The sequence below is a fragment of the Sycon ciliatum genome, chromosome 8 (assembly GCF_964019385.1).
Source record: "Sycon ciliatum chromosome 8, ocSycCili1.1, whole genome shotgun sequence".
NCBI classification, from domain to species: Eukaryota; Metazoa; Porifera; class Calcarea; order Leucosolenida; family Sycettidae; genus Sycon; species Sycon ciliatum.
The window spans coordinates 25,623,747-25,637,699 of record NC_088650.1 but is presented as its reverse complement, the minus strand read 5'-3'; the positions used below and the strand labels follow the sequence as shown (position 1 = coordinate 25,637,699).

At 49.0% G+C, this 13,953-nt stretch overlaps 2 protein-coding genes across 4 annotated transcripts in view; one reads left to right on the top strand and one right to left on the bottom strand.

The window, feature by feature from the left end:
- Positions 1 to 6,168, top strand: part of LOC135822492 (leucine-rich repeat-containing G-protein coupled receptor 5-like) — a gene marked incomplete in the record, with an annotated part of 43,767 nt that extends 37,599 nt beyond the window's left edge. The window contains 6 exon segments of the mRNA XM_065335267.1: positions 89 to 832; positions 1,242 to 1,361; positions 2,023 to 2,204; positions 2,953 to 3,065; positions 3,783 to 3,926; positions 4,393 to 6,168. Of these exon segments, the coding sequence (XP_065191339.1) occupies positions 89 to 832; positions 1,242 to 1,361; positions 2,023 to 2,204; positions 2,953 to 3,065; positions 3,783 to 3,926; positions 4,393 to 5,198 (2,109 nt within the window).
- Positions 6,169 to 6,325: 157 nt separating this feature from the next.
- The window catches only part of LOC135822493 (U1 small nuclear ribonucleoprotein 70 kDa-like), a 12,852-nt gene continuing 5,224 nt past the window's right edge, over positions 6,326 to 13,953 (bottom strand). Inside the window, exons 5-10 of one of the 3 annotated variants that reach the window (XM_065335269.1) lie at positions 13,922 to 13,953; positions 11,399 to 11,480; positions 9,240 to 9,341; positions 8,584 to 8,659; positions 7,380 to 7,415; positions 6,326 to 7,068 (exon numbers count right to left, since the gene is read on the bottom strand). The exon at positions 13,922 to 13,953 is cut by the window's right edge and continues 31 nt beyond it. In XM_065335269.1, the coding sequence (XP_065191341.1) occupies positions 6,702 to 7,068; positions 7,380 to 7,415; positions 8,584 to 8,659; positions 9,240 to 9,341; positions 11,399 to 11,480; positions 13,922 to 13,953 (695 nt within the window). In that variant the 3' untranslated portion in view covers positions 6,326 to 6,701. Of the gene's footprint in view, positions 7,084 to 7,379; positions 7,416 to 8,583; positions 8,660 to 9,239; positions 9,342 to 11,398; positions 11,481 to 13,921 lie in introns of all 3 variants that reach the window. The other 2 variants (XM_065335268.1, XM_065335270.1) reach the window with 2 other exon arrangements.

Below are 13,953 nucleotides of genomic sequence, written 5' to 3'. Positions count from 1 at the left end.
TTACAACAAAGGTATTATGAAACAGTGTGTGTGTGTGTGTGTGTGTATGTATGGGTGTGTGTGTGTGTATGTGTGTGTTTGCGTGCAGACATGGTTAAAGGGTAATGTCGAGCGGATACCCATGTACTCGCCTGCCGCGGCGGGCGATCCGAAGAAGGATCTGCTGTGCAGCCCGGAAGTCACCCCGTTTACTCCGTGCAGGGACATGTTCGCCGAGTTGTGGCTGCGCATCATCGCCTGGTGCGTGTCTCTGCTGGCCCTGGGCGGGAACATCACAGTGATCATTGTCATCATCTTTGGCAAGCACAAGATGGACAACACGCACTATCTTGTGCTGAACCTGGCCATGGCTGACCTGTGCATGGGCGTCTACCTGCTCATACTGTGCGTAGTGGACGCCAGCACGCGCGGTGATTTCAGCGCCACCGCCCTGGACTGGATGGCGTCGCCGCAGGCCAAGGTGGCCGGAGTGCTGGCCGTCCTCAGCACCGAGATGAGCTTCTACACACTGACGCTGATCACCATCGAGCGCTACATCACCATCCAGCTGGCCATGAACAAGTACAAGGTCACGCGAAAACGCCTGTACCTGCTCGTCGGCATCGGATGGGTGTTTGCGCTCACCCTGGCATTGTTGCCCGTCGCAGGGATATCGTCCTACACTAACAACATTCTTGCACTGCCGTTTGACATCAGCACCGTAGTGGACAAGACCTACGTTGCGTTTGTGCTGATCTTCAACGGCCTCTGCATCGTGCTGATCAGCGTTTGCTACACTGGGATCTATTTGAAGGTGCGCTTCTCGTCTGTTTTCAGCGAGAAAGACAACACGGTGAGAGCGAAGAGTCGTGAATGTTGTCTGAATTGTCATACAGTGTTCGTACATTGAGCTACAAAGGAGGGCGGGGTGGCGAGTGCACGGCATCTCTTGGGTGGGCAGATTGGTTTTCTTGTGCCGCCTTTCGCACGGAATGTGTGTGTGTGGGGGGGGGGGGCTTCGGTGCTCATTGGCTTGGGCGAGTCTGTCAGGGTGTTGGATGTTCAACATTGTTTGTGCGTGTGCGCGTGTGCGTGTGTATGTGTGTGTGTATATTCGTATGTGTGTGTGTATATTCGTATGTGTGTATGTGTGTGTATGTGTGTATGCGTGTATGCGTGTGTGTGTGTGTGTGTGTGTATGTGTGTGTGTATTCGTGTGTGTGTGTGTGTGTGTGTCTGTGTGTATATTTCTTTCTATCCAGATTGCACGTCGCATGGCGCTGCTGGTGCTAGTGGATCTAGCATGCTGGTTACCTCTGGCTGTGCTCGGTCTGGCAGCCACATTCACTGGTGAAGTGCTGGTGGGCTACGAGGCAGCTAAGGTAACCTATCACCACATACCCTAATGTTGCGTATAGACGCCGGGCGTATTCCTGTAGAAACCGATCAACGTACTGGGCTCAGGCTTTTACAGGTGAAATCCTGATAATTTGAACCCGAAAATGCCAAGGCAATTTTCTAATTTTCCGGACATTCTAATTATCTAACCATAATACCCACAACACATTATGTACGTCAAAATGCTCGCATTGACCTGCAGAGTGCACTATGCACCTTAGACGGAGATTTAGTGGACATTGAACTGCCTGCACGTGCAAACCACATTGACTTGTTGAGAATAAGTGTACTTCGAATTATGCTTTGCTAACTTCAAACTATCAGCACAAATCCCACACATTTTCTATGTAAGTGGATACCGTGGGACTTCTAATTATCCGGACATACCAAGTTCGAGATTCGAATTATCAGAAATTGTTATGTGGGAATCGTATTGATGGAAATCGGTCCTGGAAGAAACTTCTAATTAAGCGGCAGTACGTTCTAATAAAGCCACATTTGAATTATTAGGATTCCTCCTGTATCAGAACAACGTGTCGGTATTTCTACATTATATCAACACTGAAACCAGCTTGGCTAAAACAATAACTCACATCATTAATATTGTGCCATGCAAAACCTCCAATCTGTCCTCCTCCCGCGCAGATCTTTGCAGTGTTCGTGTTCCCACTGAACTCCTGTGCCAACCCGTTCCTGTACGCTATCGTCACTAACCACTTCCAACGTGATCTGATCCACATTCTCAAGACGTTCCCGGAGAAGGTCGGTGATTTGTCACGTCGACGCAGCTCGGTGGTCAAGGGCACTCCGCAGCCATCTGACTCTAAGTATGCCGTTCATTTGTGTGTTGTGTGTGTGTGTGTGTGTGTGTGTGTGTGTGTGTGTGTGTGTGTGTGTGTGTGTGTGTGTGTGTGTGTGTGTGTGTGTGTGTGTGTGTGTGTGTGTGTGTGTGTGTGTGTGTGTGTGTGTGTGTGTGTGTGTGTGTGTGTGTGTGTGTGTGTGTGTGTGTGTGTGTGTGTGTGTGTGTGTGTGTGTGTGTGTGTGTGTGTGTGTGTGTGTGTGTGTGTGTGTGTGTGTGTGTGTGTGTGTGTGTGTGTGTGTGTGTGTGTGTGTGTGTGTGTGTGTGTGTGTGTGTGTGTGTGTGTGTGTGTGTGTGTGTGTGTGTGTGTGTGTGTGTGTGTGTGTGTGTGTGTGTGTGTGTGTACATGTACGTGCGTACGCTTTTATGCATGGTGCCAATCTCTTCACTGAGCGTATTACGAAGTATGCCATCCTAACTGTTATGCCAAAAAGCCTGAAAGAATCTAATTCATGTGACCCAGTCTGAGACAAGCAATATGATGTACAATTTGTTCCGTGAATCCTGCGGGAATTGTAGAAAAGAACAGTTCCTCGGAGACAAGAACGCAATAATACTCAGAAAAGGACACAATTCAGGAACATCTTGAAAGTTTTCAGTTGATTGTAGAATGAAGTAAATAAGTCTCATAGTGTGTGTGTTGCTGTTAGGCTATGTAGTAATAAGCTGCTCCACACGTGCTGAAACTGTCAGTTCAACTGTTGTCTGTATGGCAGGAGCTTGCTTCAACACATCGCCCAGTACGTGGCACAGGAAGCTCGTAGAAATCTGAACGGCCAGGAGGGAAGTGGAGCATCGTACAACAACAACAACAACAGCTCCACAATGCGTAAGTGTACATTGCAGGCAAGATGATGGCTCCTATTCTGTTCAAAGGCCGGCCACATCCAAGCGCAGTGTTCAACTCATGCCATGTTGTTAGAACATGCTGTGCTTTGCGGGGACGGATGGGGGGAGACATACAATTGAGTTTGGTGAACTTATCCACAGGGCAAGTCTAGTTATCATTGCGTGCTATCCCATGTTCCGATATGCAAAATCATAAAAGTATCATCACTGGTATGTTGGTGTAGAGATGGCTGTGAAAAAGTTCAATCATTGTTCAGGAATTTCACTCACACTTCAATATCCAAGCTTGTGCTGCATGCATGCAACAGATGTCACCTGGCTATGCTGTAGGTGGTGTAATATTGCCTTGCTGAAACCTGAACTGTGTACGCAGAAGGAGTATGTGCGAAAACTGTCACAATTTTGTTTTTGTAGTACCGTAGTCTCCGCTGGTGTATGAAAGTCATCCAGTGTATTGATGGTTTTGCCATGTAGTTGGCGCCACTTACACTCCCTTAGGTGCCATTTTTGTCACTGCTTTGACTGCGGCCTAGAAAGCTAGATATAAGGACTTGTTTTCCGGCTGCTCGCATCACTTATGTGCGGAGTTTGAAGAGTAATGGTTTGAAAGACGTCATCGGAATCTACATTGCCTTCTGTCACAAGCTCCGTGCTTTGTGTGCTAATCGTTGATTGCCATGTGACTCTTGATATGCAGCGGCATTGACTTCAACTGGCGGTCAAGTACCCAATCCAGCAGCAGCAGGAGCAGCAGCGCAGGACAACAGGCGACGGACTGTGTTTCCATTTGATGCACGCCTGGCAGCGGCCTCGCAGCTAGACGCGGAGAGCAGTTCCGAAGGTAAGGATCCCGGTTTTTGGATTTTGTTTCTTTGCTTGGCACTGTTGCTATAATCTACATGTATGAGTTTTGTAGCCAAATGTTGCCTCAATCTACAGGCACATGTGTATTCATGTCCTTGTTAAATAAAATTAAAAAAGGTCCTGGTGGAGACCAATGTCAATGTCTGAACATGTATTGCCTCGGCAAAAAGGAGTGATGCTGTTCATGAATGGGCCGGAATTATTGTCTCAAAACCTCTTTATCAGTGTCTTCTTATGGGGTACCTTATGGGGTACCTTTGGAGAGCAAGAATACCGTTGTGGCATACTGATGGTGTGGCAGAGGAACGCAGCACAGATGGGAGATAAGATGTATTACATCTGTTAACTGTGAAATGCTACCGACCTTGCGGATACTCATAATTGTAAGCTAACGTTTTGCTTCAACTCTCTTGTTGTTCAATGCCCCGTGCTGTAACTTGCAGGCAATAGTTCACTGATGTCACCCATGCCTGGGAGCGGCGAGAACTGCGAGCGTCGTGGTACTATCATCAGCTACCAGGCCAGCCAGATCACCGACATCACAGAGTGCGGCGTCTGCGCGGCGCCGTCCGAGGCTGGCGACACCGCGCACACTCCGACGTCGACGAACGGCAGCGGCGGTGATCTGGAGTCGTCGTCCTCACACCGTGTATTGCCACCACCGGCTGTCACCACTGGTGCTGCCGTTCTGCCCGAGATCTCGGAGCAATCGGACAGGAGCTCCTCGTCCACGGCAGCAGCAGCAGCGGCAATAACGAGTGTCGGCAGTAGTGCTAGTAGTGGTAGTGCCGGGCCCAAGTCACCGCCGGCTCTACCCAACCCGTCTTCATCGCCGCCGTCGCGCATTGTCGGCGGCCTGCTGATGGGCGCGCTGAGTGCGTTTACACCTATACTGGCCAGCCATTCCAGCGCCAGGGCCGCCGCAGCAGCGAAAGCCCAAGAAGAATCTACAGCGGAGGTGCACACAGCAACGTCAGGCACTGGTACGACTAACCTGGTTGCCACGGCAGCCGTCACTCCGGAAACTATCGACGAAAACTCCATGGTGACTGAGAAGGCGGACGTGGAGGCCATGGAGAGTGAGCGGGAGAAGACTTCGGAGTGTTACAGAGCTGTGAAGCGCTCCTCTGCGGCCAGCAGTGTTAGCATGTTCGGTTCTACTTCGGCCCATCAACCCCATCAAAGCTCCCCAGTTCCGACATCGGACAAAGAGCCGTTCTGCGGGGGACTTATCGAGACCTCACTGTAAACAGCCTGCAAAATAATGATTGTAGTACGTGTTGACCTGCAGTGTGTGCATGTAGGCGACTGTTGACTACAGACGTTTGAGACGCATGATGGAGGACTTGAGAGCAGCTCCTCTGCATGTTCACTTGCGTACATCTAGTGTAAGCAAGCAGCCTTGACGCCGTTGAAACAAACACACGTTGATGACCGTCATCCTATGGTAACGCTTTATAGTACGCTTTTTGGTTGCAAACAATGACGACTACTGTTGTATTCTTTTTACGATGCTACCATTCTGTCATATATATATATATACTTCGAAGTACGCATTTTATGACCGAACATGATGGTACTCTTTGCCGTAGCAGAATTTAGGTATTTTACTACTTTTTTTCTTGCAACACTGGCACAAACAAAGTGCATGATATGAACCGTAGTACCAAGAGTACATAACCCCCTAGAGTGTGCAACGCCTGATCCAGCTCTGCATAGGGTCTTGGTCGAGCGGAATCGGATCTTTGCGTCATAATACCGTACACATCTGAGGGGAACCCGGGGAGTCGCGGGTACTCTCGGATTAAAAACAACGGTGCCCTGCCTTGCGCTGGTGTACATGGAGTGTACGCATGACATCAGAAGGTCCGATTCCGCTCGACCAAGACCCTATGCAGAGCTGGATCGGGTTATGTACTCTTGGTAGTACTAGTACCAGGGAGCCCTATTTATGTGTAGGGCTCCGTGACTGGTTGCTACATTGCACGTTGGGGATATCATCTGATAGTCTGGAATCCTGGTGGGCCATTTTTGATTCTCAGTTAATATTCTAGCTGTATATTCTCATACTGTTTATTATTAGCCAATTACAAAAACATATCCTTTTATCCTATCTTACATTACAACGCCTCTCCATTCTGTTTCACAACCCAGAAAGTCCAGGCATGAGTTTGATGCATTGCACTATTATTATCTTACATCAGACAGTGCATATTGAACACCTCGGGTCGTGCCCAGAAACAATTGGCTCATGCACACAGGGTAACCATGCGACATGAGCAACAGTCACATTGTGCGACATGAGGACCCCCTCACAAACGCTCACAGGGGAAGCAAATGACTCATTTGGGGGTCCAGACCAGAGAGCAAACACAATTCGACATCGGTTATCCTCACACAATGGCAAAATCAAGACACCAGGCGACAAACAGAAACGTAGACACAAAGACCGAAACTGAGACAAAGAATGTTTTATGGTGCAGTTTGGTAATACAGACCGAGACGACACAGAGCAAGTTATAATATGGCCGGAGAATGCAGGCTAAAAAAAAGCAGCGGTTGATTGGACAACAACCATGCGTACATGGGCAACAACGACAGAAAGACAGAACATCAAACGCAAGCACAGGATCAGCTTGTGCACGGCCTGCAGGAAAGATATAACAGCGTTGCTGCCAAGCGGTCGTAACAGTAGACAAACATGCTATAAGACGAGCAGTTGGCAAGAATGTGCATGCTTCTTGCATAGTGTCTAATCCTCCATATCTTCCTCCTTGACACGGCCATCACTACCATCTCGTCTGCTACGGCGATCCTCGCGGTCTCGATCACGATCCCGGTCGCCGCCGCGATCACGGTCCCGATGGCGACGGTCTCTGTCGCGGTCTCGATCACGGTCGCCACCGCCGCGATCTCCTCTGTCGCGTCTGTCCGAGCGATCTCTGTCACGCTCCCGATCCCTGTCACGGTCGCCCCTGTCCCGATCGCCACCGCGATCTCGGTCTCGCCGCCGTTCTCGGTCGCCGCGATCCCGATCGCCGCGTTCCCGGTCACCGCGATCCCGATCACCACGATCCCGATCTCTGTCCCGGTAGTCTCGGTCATCTCTGTCACGATCATCTCTGTCACGGTCACTGTGTGTGCGTGTTCATGTGTGTTGCGCAGGAAACCAAAATCACACGAGGAAACGCGAATCAACAAGCAGCTACCGCATGCATGATAACCAAAATTCCCTTTTTTTTTTGTTGAGAAGGACTGGTGATGAGCTACCTCCTCAGCTGAAGAAAACACACAATTGTGCGCTTGCTAATGGGTTTCTAGTTTTCACTTCACCTTGCATTGCTTCACAGACATAAGACATGTACTTTTGACGGCAAGGTGAAGTGTGAAAGAGCAGTAGGAAGAAAAGCACACAGCACACATTACGTACCCGCCAACGTCATCGCGATCCATTCCATTACCAACGCTACACACGCACGCACGCAGGACACACACACCCACACACACACACGCACACATCACGTACATGCATGCAATGCATGTACAAACACATACATAAGTCACTGAAGCGACAATCCATTGCGCACGCTACGATGTACAAAAAATTGGCACCGCACTACCGGGCGTGACCTTGTGCGTAACTGAGATCGACCGAAAAGCGGCTACCTACAAAGTGACCCGAGTTGTTTCCAACATTCTTCAGCTTCACCAGTCTACAGAGTACACGCGTGTACTGCCAAGCCTGCTCCTAGCTCCGTGAACTGCTCGGGCAAACAGACCACCTCAGGCCTGAACAAAACAAATTCTTGGGCATCCATCATTTTCAATTTAAAAAAAAAACACTTTTATATGTGCCCAGTGCCAGCTCCTAGGTCCTGTGGACCAATGAGACTGTATCTCCTGTGGACCAATGAGACTGTATCTCCTGTGGACCAATGAGACTGTATCTCCTGTGGACCAATGAGACTGTATCTCCTGTGGACCATTGAGACTGTGTCTGCTCCTACAGATGTCGTGTGCCAGGAGGGAGGGCATTCGATTCTTGAGTGAAATATTAAGCAAGCGAGTGAAACAGAAAAAGAAAAAGAAAAGAAAACGGCCGTTGGTAGCAGTACAGTACAGCGGCTGAGACTCTGAGGTGACCTGGCCAGTGGTAGTGGTGGATCACAAGCAGCTGTGTGGGCAAAGCAGACAGCCGACTCACCAGAAGTGCAGCTGCAGCAGCACCGCCGCGGCACGGGTCAGGAGAGTAAAAAAACACACCTTGTTCATCTCATGCACCTGTTGTTGGCTCAGCAGTCTTAAGGCTGATTCATACTTCACTTCGCGTACGGGTCGCGCGATGACTTTCCCGTAAGTGAAATAGTTGAGCTCAGATCAACTTTCTCGCGGACGGGAAACCGAAATGAAGTATGAATCGGCCTTTAGCCTGGACTAATGTGCTAGTCCCCGAGCTAGCACAATGCAGTGTGTAACTGTGTAATTGTAACTAGGAAGGGGTGCAGAGCATGGTCATGAATGCAAGAAAACAAGTTCAAATCAGCTAACTGAGGGTGACGGTCAGTTGGCCAGACAGAGAGGGCAAAAGTCTTGACAGCAGCAGCGCCCATCAGAAATGCACTTGGTTTACTCACCGGTCTGGGTCCTCTCTGCCAGAGTGGCGTGTGTTCATTGCGGGACCACCACGCCGTGTGCCACCGAGGCCGCCACCTGATGTGTAGTCCACCGCCATCGTCGCAACACAGCAATTTACAACAAGTGTGCACACACCACATCCGCACGCACGCATACACCCGCAAACACGTGCAAAATCAAACGGAAAGAAGTGGTCGAAACGATACACTGGGGAGGAAAGTGAGTCAAAAATATACGGCTGCTCGCTGCAAACCATATCTTCAGCACGTGCAGGGGAGCAGGGAAATAGCAGTGGAACCCAGCTCTGAGTAGGTGTACCCTTTCCTAACAGAATGGTTCAATTTGCACAATCGTAGGTACTTCAAAGTCAGTGGAAAACAAGTTAGCAACAAAAGGAGCAGAGAAGCAGTGATAGGAAGCAGAAGACATTCACAATACACGATTTACCTGACCAGCAATACCAACCAACAGTTCCACACAGAGTCAGTCACGCCAGTCGCTGGATACCAGTAGCCATAGCCGCAGCAGCAGCAGCAGCAGCAGCAGCAGCAGCAATACAAACCAACAGGTCCCCACAGAGTCATGGCAGTCGCCAGCTGCCAGCAGCAGCAGCATGGAACAATGAGTATGTAAGCAAGCATACACACACACTTACCAAGACGCCGTGGCCTCCACGTTTTCACGGTTCTGCCCCTCTCCACATCTACTAGTACTCGGCGGCCATCAACCTTCTTACCATCACCGTGCTTGTACGCCGCTACTCACCACCAACAGCACAGCATACCAGCAGTACCAGTGGCCATCCAATAAGCACAACCACCACCCATAGAGTCAGGGAGAGAGAGAGAGAGAGAGAGAGAGAGAGAGAGAGAGAGAGAGAGAGAGAGAGAGAGAGAGAGAGAGAGAGACAGAGAGAGAGAGGCAGAGAGAGAGAGGCAGAGAGAGAGAGGCAGAGAGAGAGAGAGAGAGAGAGAGAGAGAGAGAGAGAGAGAGAGAGAGAGAGAGAGAGAGAGAGAGAGAGAGAGAGAGAGAGAGAGAGAGATAGATAGAGAGAGAGAGAGAAGATAGATAGATAGAGAGAAGATAGATAGATAGATAGATAGATAGATAGATAGAGAGAGAGAGAGAGAGAGAGAGAGAGAGAGAAAGAGAGAGAGAGAGAGAGAGAGAGAGAGAGAGAGAGAGAGAGAGAGAGAGAGAGAGAGAGAGAGAGAGAGAGAGAGAGAGAGAGAGGGTGGACAAGCGGTGTTTGTAGCCAGGAGACGAGACGATTCCCAGATGACGCAGTATACCCACCGTTTGAATCATCATAGACGACAGAAGAAACAGAATTTTCACGAAAGAGTAGATTAAATGTCTAGCAATATGGAAAGGTCAAAAAGTTTGCAGTTCATACCAACCTGCTCTACAAACCTGCTAGGTCACATCACAGCTTAGGCAGACCTTTGCCATCTTTGTCTTTTCCACACTGCCTGCCTTGACGGCCAGTTCCACTGTAGCAGCGGCTGTGCCTCTCTCTCACACAGGTTCGCAGCTATACTTTACCCAATCAATGCGTATGAAGCCGAACCGAGCTTGCATCATGCTCGTGAGCCTGTTATACCTACCCTACCACCCATTCACTTTTGATCATCATGATTGACAGCTGCAATGTGTTCTGGCACTTTCAGATGGCTGCCGGACTGCGACAGATACTCAGCCATGAGCTGGCGACTACAACAATTCAGTCATCGGGTCTTCAAACAGAGCAGCACGGCTACACCACTGCAATTAGCACCGAGCGGCAACGAACTGGCCCAAACAACAGTGACAGATGCGCGCGCACACACAGACGCACGGATAGAAACGGACGAGAAGACACAGACAGAAACACTTCGTTGGCTTCATACGCTCATGGGTCTCTAACGCTATGCACAGTTTCTAACTTTCACGGTGTAGACAAAACAAGTGCAGGCACCCTAGGTTTCCTGCACCAACACCTGAACATGAGGGAGAGCCGTGAGCTGGACACAAGCACAAGTGTTTGTTTACAACCTACCGCAACATGAATAACCGTAAAGTACATGTACTAGGATGCTGCACCACAGTTGACTAGAAGGCAACCGTAAACTACTTGGGGAGCTACTCCCTATTAACCCGGCGAGGGAATTCACGTGTTACTGCTGTCGGTGAGAACATCCTCAGAACAGTCGGACAGTTAACACCACAAGCCCAAGCATTGGCATAACAATGCACCCAGTCATTAATACCCCACGGACATGGTGCCATGCAGACGTCTCTATAGCGAGATCAAGTTCACCAGCATAACCAAATACCTTCTCCTTTCACGTGGACTTGCAGCACTGTATGGAACTTACCGCCCATAGCCAGCAGGCACATTGGCACAGGTGCGAGGCAGCACTTTGTCAAGTCACAGTGCTACCTCTTCACAAAGGAAAGCCATCACCACCCAACTACTTGCCAATACATATGCCGACACATGTGTGAAACAACCAGTGCAGCTACCGCACTAGTTCCCTGTACCACCTTCCGCAGGCATAGGGACAACCAAGAACGCTACAAGTATGCACTGCGCAAGAACATTCCTGCATATACCATGCAAAGCAGCAGATGAAATGAACCGTTTGACGCAATTCATTGGTCTGGCTCGATGCAGATCTCGGGGGACAACAAGAGCCTGGCAAATGCCAGCACAATACATTGAATACAGAGTTTGGTAACTAGAGAAAAGACACACCTGATTACATAACCTAAGCAACACAACTGCACCACAGGAAAGCGGAGGCAAAGCAAAGGGTTCAGAAACAAGCTTACCGTGCATGTCACGCTCGTGCTCGTACTCCAGGAAAGCGTAGCCACAGGGCTTGCCACTACTGCTGTCGGACACCATGTGGATCTGGACAAGGGACAAATCGCAGCAACATGCAATATCAGTGGTGCCTGGAAAATACAGTTAATAAATATCACTATCGCTGGCCTATAGCCAGGGCCCCTGGTGAAACTCCTGGCGGTGACAGCCAATTTTTCTTCAGACCTTTTTCCTTATTCATCTCTCTTAAAAAGATGAGTACATATCAGCAAAGGGGTATTGTTACATAGTTGAGCACAGGACGTGGATTGGATCATCATGTGTGGAGAGTCTAACATACAACGAAGAAGCAGAGAGACTAGCGGTACAGTCAAGTAGGCAGCAAGCCGACCCTAGAGCGAATGCTGCAATGGAGTGAACCCCTACACATGTACAGGTACCTTTGGCAAATTCTACTTTGAGATCGACAGTACAGTATGTGGCGGATATGAGCAGATACAGGGCGGTGCATCGAAGCATGACCAAGTATGTGAGTGGACATCACGCTAGGTATAATAATACAATGAGTATGCAACTGAGATCTCTTCTCCATAGGGCAGATGCGCGGAACCTGCCTTCAATGCATCATGCAGTTACATCCGCACATTGCAAAGAATCAAACACTCCACGTTCTAGGTGGTTTGAAACCAACTTCCAATCCATACGGAACTGAAATTCATGCACCACAAATTCGGAGTTCACGTCAGCACTCGATCAAATCAAGCAAAGCCGAGCATGTTGATATGTGAGGTTGTGACTTGGAGTGCATGTGTACAGGGTGTGATGCAGGCAAGCTAGGCAATAAAGGCAGCGTCAAGCATCGGACAATAACCACAGTTGCATACTGATGGTTGACCTAAGACTCGTGAGGTCATTGCTCGAGGTGATTGGTATTGAGTGACATCACAGTCGATAATAGGCCATTTTACATCAGATATCTTTCACACGGCACCAACTTGGTCCAATTTATACTGAAATAGTTACTGTAATGTCACAAAGTGCCGGTGTACTTTTATTTTCGGTACTTTCGTTGCTTCTGCTCCATACCTGACACTTCAATACACCGAACAAACACTAACACACGTAATCCAATAGGGAACTGCTTCTCTGTACCTAAAATTTCTGTTCACCTAACCTGGCCTTCTGCCCTCATGCCGAAAATATAGAGAACCTAAATTTTCTGAAATTAGAGCATCTCACCAGGCACTCTTAGCTTGCTATTCCCAAACCTCTTCCTCCGGCTTCTGCATTGACAATACTAGTACTCACTTATAATACCAGCTGATATTGTGTGTTAAAGGGGAAGTATACCCTAAAATCAAATTTTCACCAGTTGTAGTGTTCGGTATTGTGTGTTAAAGGGGAAGTATACCCTAAAATCAAATTTTCACCAGTTGTAGTGTTCGGGGTGCTGAGTCGAATGGTCTTGGTCCGAGGAAGCTGAGACGCTCCCTTCCTACTTGAATCCCAATCGAACTCGCGCACTTCCACCGAAACTGGGTGACTGCGCCCTACGAGATGGGGATTTGTATGCAAAATGTCACTAAAAGCGCCATTTCGTTCTTATAAAAGCACGGATGACCGCGATTGGCCCATATGTTGTAGTCTTTTGGACGCTGAGTCGACTGGTTTTGGTCCGAAAAGGCTGCGATGCAGCGTTCCTCCTTTATTCCCAATCGAACATGGTTGAACAAGCGGTCACGTGCTCCTGCGTACACCAGTCACCTGGTCACCGTGCCTGCAGGGTACAACTTACTAGCCTGTTTGACCTTTTTTGGGTGCAGTCCTGTCACTCGAGTTGAACTCGAGTTGAACCTTGGTGTGAAAGTTGTCGCCTGCTGGCGCGGTGACCAGGTGATTTGGGCACCCAGGAGCACGTGACCGCTTGTTCAACCATGTTCGATTGGGAATAAAGGAGGAACGCTGCATCGCAGCCTTTTCGGACCAAAACCAGTCGACTCAGCGTCCAAAAGACTACAACATATGGGCCAATCGCGGTCATCCGTGCTTTTATAAGAACGAAATGGCGCTTTTAGTGACATTTTGCATACAAATCCCCATCTCGTAGGGCGCAGTCACCCAGTTTCGGTGGAAGTGCGCGAGTTCGATTGGGATTCAAGTAGGAAGGGAGCGTCGCAGCTTCCTCGGACCAAGACCATTCGACTCAGCACCCAGAAGACTACAACTGGTGAAAATTTGATTTTAGGGTATACTTCCCCTTTAACTACAGACCATAGACCTCGATTAACCGCACACATCCGTTTTCCACAAAAATATCCGGATAGGCGAGGGAACTGGATAGCCGAACACCGGTTATGTTGGATGCACCACGTATGCTGTACATCTGTAACCAGCTATTTTCTTCCGGATGACGAGGGATCCGGATAAAAGAGGACCGGATAAGCGAGGTCTGACTGTATAGACCTCAACAATGACAAAAGATTGAAAAGAACACAGTACTAGTCATGAAGAAAGACATGAGCACAAACCTTCTTGATGGGTCCGTAGACTTCAAACTCTC